The sequence below is a fragment of the Bidens hawaiensis genome, unplaced genomic scaffold (genome assembly GCF_021521415.1).
Source record: "Bidens hawaiensis isolate Kalapana, Puna unplaced genomic scaffold, B.hawaiensis_p1.1 tig00019660_1, whole genome shotgun sequence".
Classification (NCBI taxonomy): domain Eukaryota; kingdom Viridiplantae; phylum Streptophyta; class Magnoliopsida; order Asterales; family Asteraceae; genus Bidens; species Bidens hawaiensis.
The window spans coordinates 136,100-145,878 of record NW_027492982.1 but is presented as its reverse complement, the minus strand read 5'-3'; the positions used below and the strand labels follow the sequence as shown (position 1 = coordinate 145,878).

At 34.9% G+C, this 9,779-nt stretch overlaps 1 protein-coding gene across 1 annotated transcript; it reads left to right on the top strand.

The window, feature by feature from the left end:
* The first annotated feature begins 1,074 nt into the window (after positions 1 to 1,074).
* On the top strand, positions 1,075 to 2,542 carry LOC143558794 (ras-related protein Rab11C-like). The gene is made up of 2 exons (XM_077047554.1): positions 1,075 to 1,306; positions 1,829 to 2,542. Exons 1-2 carry the CDS (start codon positions 1,142 to 1,144, stop codon positions 2,297 to 2,299), a joined length of 636 nt encoding a protein of 211 aa, XP_076903669.1. The 5' UTR covers positions 1,075 to 1,141; the 3' UTR covers positions 2,300 to 2,542.
* Positions 2,543 to 9,779: the final 7,237 nt, after the last annotated feature.

Below are 9,779 nucleotides of genomic sequence, written 5' to 3'. Positions count from 1 at the left end.
TTGAATGATTTCAAATTAATTATGATGTCATCCAATTTTTAAATCTGGTGCGACATGTGAATCGATAAGACGCCGGATTCACTATCAAGTCTGATTCACTTAGATCCTTTTCCTTGTGTTTTACCCATCACCCAAGTATTGAATCTTGTTTGCTTTGATCCCGCGTCAATTTGTTCCTCTGTATTTCATTGATGGAACTTAACCGTTGTTCAATCATAATTACTATTGGTATACATATGTGTATTCAAAATCAAATAACTTTTCGGCTTCATCTTCGTTTTAAGTTCATTGTTGTTACTAACACAACAATTAATCTTGCCTCAGAAAATGAGATAGAATGTAGATCGAGTATGCTTAAACACTTTTTGATATCCAACCATTCAAAGAGTGTAACTTTGTTGGGAATCTATTGTCATTATCAATTGTGTCTTGGAGAAATAGAGCAATAAGAGTGAACGCAAGGTATTTCTACAAATCCAATTGTGAAAGCAAGCAAGAAATGCAATTATCTTTCAATCTCTCCATTAAGTTTCATATGAGTTATGTTTGTGACAGAAATAAATTAATAAAAAATAATTAATAATAGTATAACTTGTGTACAAAACTCGCACACTATTGTGGGTGTCTTGAATTTTGTAAACTCGATTTCGACGACTTGTAGATTATTAACCATTCGAATAAATTTTACGTCAAGACGTTGAAAATAAAAACCCCATTGTCGAAAGTGAGCAAACCTCTAGGACGACGTTAGCGGTTTACTCTTTCGATTACAATCATATTATTTGTTTCGATGGTCTTATGCAATTTCAACATATTTGAAGGGGTACTTAGTGACAACTTTCAATTGTAGTTATTTCTCGTTCAAATCAAACTTCATAGATCCTATTTATTCGGTTATTCTGTTTCATCGTATTGAATTCGTATTCTTAATTTCTATGAAACATTCTTAAAACTTAAAATCTAATATTTCTTTCTTTTACTGCATTGTCTTCATCGATCAGTCTTGCATGGTTAGCATCTTGAATTTCGTTTCCGTACAAAAAACACACAACTAGAACTCACAATTGTTTTTTTATATATATTGGGTGATTAAAGTTTCCTGTTTACCCAAAAATTTGTAGGTCTGTGACACATACAAGGAATGGCATATAAGGTGGATCACGAGTACGATTACTTGTTCAAGATTGTCTTGATTGGAGATTCGGGTGTCGGAAAATCCAACATTCTTTCTAGATTTACCCGAAATGAGTTTTGTTTGGAATCTAAATCCACCATTGGAGTCGAATTCGCTACAAGGACTCTTCAGGTTCGGTTTTCTTCTCTACGAATCTCGATTTATATTGATTCACATTGTTATCATAATTATTTGTTTGTTATTCGAACGGCAAGAATTATATTAAAAAAAACCTTCACTAGTAAGGAACTAGAGAGGACAAAACACAAGTGCACGACCTAATACAAAACACATCCCATGGTACTAGAGGGGACAACTATTGTACTTGCCTAGGGGATCACTAGTAATAATAGTATGATAGGTAGATGTTGTATTGTCTCTATAAATAGCGACTATATATTGTAACAATGCTCAGAATGATATCAGCTTACACCTTTAACTGTGTGTTTTATCGCTTCCCTTGTATCCCTCTTATATATAACTTATATTATCAATCACTAGAGTATGTCTTGAACAGTAATACATAAAGGTCGGGATTTGCTTTAACAATAGTTCTTAGTCTTGTTACAAAAAAGATGCAACTTTTGTAGTGCCTAAAATATGTTTAATAAATGTTCCCTTGTGTTATGAAAGTTTGTGTGCAATATTGTGTAGGTTGAGGGGAAGACAGTGAAGGCTCAAATATGGGACACAGCCGGTCAGGAGAGATACCGAGCGATCACAAGTGCTTATTACCGAGGAGCAGTAGGCGCGTTTTTGGTTTACGATATAACAAAGAAGCAATCATTTGAAAACGTGACGAGGTGGCTTCGTGAGCTAAGGGACCATGCAGATGCCAACATTGTCCTTATGTTGACTGGAAACAAGTGTGACTTGAACCATCTTAGAGCGGTGTCAGAGCATGATGCACAAGCATTGGCGGAGAAAGAAGGGCTTTCGTTTCTAGAAACTTCTGCACTTGATGCGCATAACGTTGAGAAGGCGTTCCAGTCGATTTTGCTTGATATATATCATATTGTGAGCAAGAAAGCCTTGGCTACTCAAGAAGCAACCGCTTTTGTTCCTACTGGCACTGCCATTAAAGTTGAGAGTAATGCTTCCAAGGGGAATTGTTGTGGTCGTTAAGTGTATGTTCTTTGTTAGCATGTTTTGGTACTTAAAAAGGCAATTGACGCGATGTTTTGGTGGTGAATTCGTGGTGTGGGTTGCGAGTTTGAGCGTTTTGTGTAACACAAGAAAACCAAAGAGAGGATTAAAGAGGGAGAAGGATTGATTAGCGCATTGGCTTTTGATTTTTGTAAGTATAAAGAGTTAGGTACAAGAAAGTTTTGTATGCTGTTTTTGTTTTGACCTTCATATAATATTGTTTGGGCAAAATTAGGGATGTTCAAATCAAGTTATAGGCCGGTTGTAATATACTAAAATTCGAAACAATAAAATAATAAATGTCGATTGTTAGAAAATTGATAAACCGATGAACCGTTAATAAACGAAAAATCATGATTTACATATAAATTATATTTAATATAATTTAATAAATAATAAATTGATATGATAATCTAATTGAATAGATATTAAGTAGATTGTTGGTGTATATATATATTTTTGAAGGGGTTTTCAAAATATAAATATATGTATTTAAATAAATTAAAACAGGAAAGGATAATAAAACAAATGGATTTATTAAAGTGACAAATATTTTAAATTCTTAACACATAGAAAATTTAAAATAATTAAAGCAATTGATATTTAGGACTTTTAGTTATATACGTAATTGGGTTATAAGTAATTTGAAAACAAAATTTATTAATAATAATAATATATATGTATTTGAAATTGGCACTAGATATTTTGTTATAATGATTTGCAACAAACTAACTAAAGAATCGGATGATGACTCCTCGTTGCTAATCTATAATACGCTTTTGGCATTGAATAGTCTCTACCTTTCATTCTGATCTTAAAACTCCTCGTTTCTTCTTCCTCATATATGCCTTGCTTTGCATTTAATAACGGTGAGTTCCAACAGCAGCCAGCGACACACCATCACACCTGTAACAACAAACACTCGCGGACGCTGCTGATGGTCACACAGACACACACCATTACTTCCTGCCGATGCCATTTAAGTCAAAGTCTGTCGTCGTTTATATCTTATGCCGACCCATTTAGGTAAGGACTTCCGACCCTCTGCTGTTACGCTTTCTGTTAACATGCTTCCGTGAGTTCGATTTATTCCGGCGACTTAACCTATATAATAAATCTGAGATTTTGTGTACGAAGAAAGTGGTAAAACAAATAAATTACGATTCTGTTTGTTGAAATTGCTTTAGTGCATATTCACATAATTTGTTATAATAAGATTGCTATCATCTTATAGTTAGGTGAAGCTTGAGCTGAAAAATATAAATCATAACTGAATTAATATGAATTGTTTTGTAAGTTTGGTGTATGTAATCTAGCTAGCTATAAATAAATTCAAAATTTAGAATAGTTAATTTATGCAATTATATAAATTGGAATTGATTAATCGAGTAAGGGAAAGCTTTCATTCTATGTCATACGTTTTAAAACTCTTCATGGAATAAGAGGGATTTTGGAAATACTAAATTGGTGAATGTAGGTTGTTTTGAGGTCTAACCTGCACACCCACACCTCATGCATCCTTATTTTTATGTATATATAAATTAAATGGTAAGATGAATAAGAAAGATAAAAGAGGAAAACAAATGTTTTGAAAGTAGTTGTCATGCAAACTCTTAATGTGCACGTTTGATCAATGCTAGCATCAGTAGGTGTTAACAAGAATATATATATATATACATATATATATATATATTTATATATATAATAGTTATGTGTGGAATAAGTTTCATAAATGGAATCTAGATTAGACTTTCAGATAAATGGTAAGATGGACAATTGACAAGTAATCAATAAATTTTCCTCTCGCCTGATCAGTTATTAAAACAACGAAATTAGGTTTTGTAAATTTAATGCAAATTATAAATAAAATGTAGGAGTTAGTATGACTTAGCGCGACTCGGCTTTACTTGCTTGCTCATCGACTACTAAGGTACGGTTTCTGTTTTTGTTACTTTTAGTATTAATTATATTCCGTTACTTCGAGGAAACGGATTCTGGTTTCTGTCACTCATAGTATAAATTATATTTTGTTACTTGGTAGTACGGTTTCTGGTTTCTTTCACACGTATTATTAATTATATTCCGTTACTTCGTAGTGCGGTTTCTGTTTTCGTTTACTTATAATATAAATTCTGATCCGTTACTTTGTAGTACGGATTTTTGTTACACGTCAGTTATATTTTGAGTTCAGTTATTTTATATAATATATTTTAGTTATACGACTTTAGTTCAGTACTCTGTTACCCGAGCATTTCTGACTTGTCGTTGGGGCGTCAACGACATGGCACTTATCGTGACAGTGCGTAATCAAAGTTCACGGCGTCTCTGAAAGTACTCATGTAGTACCTTGGCCACTTAGAGGCGTATAGATCGATCTTAGCTCCGACTCCTGACTCCTGACTTCTGTTTGAGATGGAACAATGTGTGCACGCCACCTACACCGTCTCCTTGGTGCATGGACTAGCTAGCTGTGTACCCCTCTGTTTAGGCTCTGGGTGCTTCCGTATTACACGACCTATTTATTTTAACATCATCGTCGTGTATTTTAGTAATTATATTTTGTTTCGCTATATTTCTGGTCCGTTTTGATATGTGTATATGCATTTGATTAAATTTGAGTATATTCAGATTACGTCCCGATCGTATATCGGATTATGTTTCGCATTTAATTATAGTTCAGTTAAATGTTACACGATATATGTTACACGTCACACATTATATGTTACAAGTTATATGTTTCTGGCTCTGGGTGTTTTTGTTATAGTTCTGATATATTTCCGCATGCGTTTGACCATGTTCTGGCCAAGTGTTGGATCATACATCCGAATTTTATTAAGTATATGTTTAGGTAAAAAGGGTTGGTTTCGAGTTTGAATTGAAGTTCGTATATTTATTCTCTTACGTCTGTCCTTACCTATACTATTGTTCTTTCCGTTACTGGGCAATTTTTGGCTCAGCCGTGTTTTCTTGTTTTGTTTTTCTTATTTTGTTTTCAGGTAATCCGGGATTCTGGGAATTTAGTGATGAGAGATAAAAAAAAATGAAGTTCAAGCTTCTAAAAGTTAATTCATTTTGGTTTAATAATATGACGTAGGTTGCATTAATTTTTGTTGTATTTTGGATTGTGGCGTTGATTTGATATCAGTAATAGTAACACGTTAGCCTGTTCCGGGTTGGGGTGTTACAGTTATGGTATCAGAGCAAAGGCTCTTTCTTGTAGAAAACTTAAACCTAAAAGTAAAACCTGTGAGGAAATGGGTAGACGTGGGGTTAGGGTTTCATGTTTCCTGTCATTATTCATCATTTTGTGATTTTCCCAATGTCAGTAAGAAACCCGTCGTTGTTAGCAATAGGCGTCTTTTTAACCTTATAAATTAGTCAAGTACAATGAGTTAAGTTATTCTGTCTTCTCCACCGCTTGCGCTCTATGACTTAAGAAGTGACTTCCGAAGAATTGTTTGAAGCCACCAAAGAGATCATGACTTTGACTAACCCTCTTTACACTCGATTTAGACCTTGCTACCTCGTATGCCTCGAGACATATTCCGCAGGACCTATAATCTAAATAAATATGAGACTTGGTGTTAGTAAACACCTTTAAGTAACCGACATCTTTCATAATTTGTTTGTCATCGCAACGTTATTTCTTTGTAATCATAGCTAGGACTTTGAGATGCATTATGGGTGGACAATTAGGACACTACTGTAAAGTAAATTGACGATTACACTTGATCAACGTAATGGTGAATTTACAGTTACATATGTGTGCTATTGAATTCCTATGATGTAGATTAATGTCTTTCTGAATCCGTAAAGACACTGTAAAGTAAATTAACGATTGCAAATGTAACCGTGAATTTATACGTACGCATGAGTGCTACTACAATCTTATTTTGCATATTAATATTTCTTTGAATACGCCAATCTGACCTTGTCATAAGTTTGCCATTATATAGTTATAGGTTTATACGACTTTATTAATGTAAAACCACTTTGAATGCAAAACTCATGTTTGCGACCCCGTTCCAATATTTTTTTTTATTGTTTACATCATAGTACCCCGTAATCCGGCTAAATCGGTTTGATTTTGTATAAATTTTGATTTCTCAAGTTCAATCTCTGTTTATCTGTCATTTCAGGAAATCCGAAGTTTTAGTGTCTTGTATTCGCATATCTGAATTTATGAAGTTTACATTCGGTTCGGTCTTCGTTATATTTGAATTTACTCGTTTCCATTATGCAATTTCGAGGACGAAATTCTTTTAAGGGAGGTAGTATTGTAATATACTAAAATTCGAAACAATAAAATAATAAATGTCGATTGTTAGAAAATTGATAAACCGATGAACCGTTAATAAACGAAAAATCATGATTTACATATAAATTATATTTAATATAATTTAATAAATAATAAATTGATATGATAATCTAATTGAATAGATATTAAGTAGATTGTTGGTGTATATATATATTTTTGAAGGGGTTTTCAAAATATAAATATATGTATTTAAATAAATTAAAACAGGAAAGGATAATAAAACAAATGGATTTATTAAAGTGACAAATATTTTAAATTCTTAACACATAGAAAATTTAAAATAATTAAAGCAATTGATATTTAGGACTTTTAGTTATATACGTAATTGGGTTATAAGTAATTTGAAAACAAAATTTATTAATAATAATAATATATATGTATTTGAAATTGGCACTAGATATTTTGTTATAATGATTTGCAACAAACTAACTAAAGAATCGGATGATGACTCCTCGTTGCTAATCTATAATACGCTTTTGGCATTGAATAGTCTCTACCTTTCATTCTGATCTTAAAACTAACCGATTCGGAAGCAACCGTTGAGGCTTGTACGGCAAGCAAATCACGAGCTATGGCGGATAGAATGGGAAATTCGTTTTGTTTACCTTTCCACCAAGCCAACAAATCAATATTGCGAATTTCGTCGACCGTTGCGCCCTCAACATAGTTTGCTCCACTATATCGACCAAGTTCGCTACTTGGTGTGTTTCCTCTTTGCCTCTTAGATGCCGATTCACGAATCCCATTCATCAAGTTTATAAGTGGGTTATTGCACGGCCTACCAGTTGTTGTTTTTTTCACAAAAGACGATCTCGTGCTTGGACCATACATTTGAAAATAATGGTCATAAAGGTCTTGAAGGTTTTTGTTGAACTTGTCCTTCGCTTCCGTCGACAACTTCGGGTCAATCTCGTGCATACCTAAGTTGTCGAATATTTCCTCAATCGTTGTTTCAACCCCATTAACATTCCAATAGGGGTTTAATGCGGCGGCACAAGTAAAGACCGGCGGTATGATTTCAAAATATTTTATGAACTTTTCTTTCATCACCGCAACAATATTTTCGAAGAGTTTGTTCTTCTCCGCAAAGCTTTTAAAAACACAAGACATATAGTACAATTCTTGCAAAACCCAACAACTAGTAGGGTAATAGACTCCCGATAATTTTGTTGTTGACTTTTTGAACACATCAAGATACTCCAACAAATAACCGACTTGGACCCAAACACTTTCCGGAAACATATCGGCCTCGCGTTCTTCAACAAGATTGTTATGAAAAGCTTGTAAAGTTTAGCGTTGGGCAAAAGCACACTTTAACATATGACAAGTTGAGTTCCAACGGGCTGGAACGTCCCAATTCGGCCCCAAATACTTTCTTTCAACCGACTTGCAATAGTTCTTATATTCAAGATGTCTTCTTTTACCACTTTTGAAGACATCTTGTAACATAAGTCTAAAGTATTTTAAATCATTACAAATGTGTTCATTGTCAAGACCTATTTGAACAACCAAGTTGATGATATGTGCAACACATCGGACATGAAAAAAATCCCCGAAACAAGGTGGTGAATATTTAATGATAAATTTTTCAGCCGCCTTAGTATTGTTTGAAGCGTTGTCAAACGAAATCGAAAATATTTTATTTCTCAAGTTGTAAGTCGTTATAACTTCATCAAGTAATTCAAACAATTTTTCGGCGGTATGTGGGAACGGGAAGTTTTCAAAAGCGATGGTGCGTTTCATCAATTGCCATGTCACCGGATCAACCCAATGAGCGGTGACACATATGTATGATTCGGGCAACCAGTGTGATGCCGACCAAACATCGGTAGTTAAACTAACCATGGCTTCTAAAGAATGAAAAGACTCGATTAACTCTTTTTTAGCACACTCCCACAACCTGATACAATGACGTCTTAAGGTAGTACGACTTACATGTGTGTATCTCGGTTGTAGAGTTTCGCGAATCAACGACGTCAACTCCGGGTCATCAAAGTGGTTAAACGGCAAACCTCGTTGAATAACGAACTTTGCCATTCTATCTTGAACTTGAGTCGTGTTGTAACGAAATAGTGTACCATCTTTACCCAAGTCAATTTGATCGGTCGCGCCAATCCCTTTCAACGCCTTGCAATATGGCTTCTCGATGTGCTTTCTCAAAGTAGAGTTGGAAACGTGCTTTAATATTGAACCACATAGTTTGCAACGAGCCTTTTGATAACCTTCGTCATCCACAATCAAATCCCAATTCTTCCATATGTCTTGGTTGCGGTTATGGTTGACTACCGTAACAACCCTTGGGTCCTCTGTAACAGGAACGGGGGCAACAAAAACACTCTTCTTAGCCTTGTTGTTAGTTTTTTTGATGGGTGCCATAATAATATTTAGTTGGATGGTCGGGTAAAGGAACGGGTTTGCTAAAGGAGTAGTATTGTAGTTTGTTTTTGAGTTTGGTGGTGAAACAAGTAATGGAAACAAGTTATATATAGGTTTGGGCATCAAAAACCGGTTCCAACGGCTATATTACCGTTGGAACCGGTTCCAACGGATCTATTGTCTCAAAAACCGGTTCCAACGGCTATATTACCGTTGGAACCGGTTCCAACGGCTAATTGGTGTCTAAAAAAACCGGTTCCAACGGCTATATTACCGTTGGAACCGGTTCCAACGGCTAGTTTGACTTTTGTTTGACCCTTCAAAAAAAACCCGTCGGAACCGGTTATTCCGGGTACGAACCAAACCGGTTCCAATTAAGAACCGGGTAGGAACCGGGTTAGAACTGGTACTGACATACAAATAGGAGAACCGGGTACGATTTTCGGGTACAAAAATACCCAAACACCGGGTTGGAACTGGAACCGGTTCCGGTTCCACCAGTTAGGTTCCGGAACCGGTTTTTTTGTGCACGTCTAGTTCATGCTATATTTGATTCTTCATTTTCTTCTCAAATGGCGGATGCATGTGGAGTGTAGCAGGCTTAAGACCCCACTCAAATAAGTCCAATTAGTGTAAAATATGTCTCTCTTTTTTTTCTTAAAATGGATTAGACCCTACCTGTTCTTTTTACGAGGCTCCGTCGATGAAAAAAATTCTGATCAATAACTTGATGAACGAAATGGATCATCAGACGCTAACTGAAGA

Bases quoted from the DNA above. Each gene is read 5' to 3' on its own strand.
- LOC143558794 (XM_077047554.1), top strand. From the start codon at position 1,142: ATGGCATATAAGGTGGATCACGAGTACGATTACTTGTTCAAGATTGTC. The intron at 1,307-1,828 runs GTTCGGTTTTCT...AATATTGTGTAG, and splicing joins TCGCTACAAGGACTCTTCAG to GTTGAGGGGAAGACAGTGAA.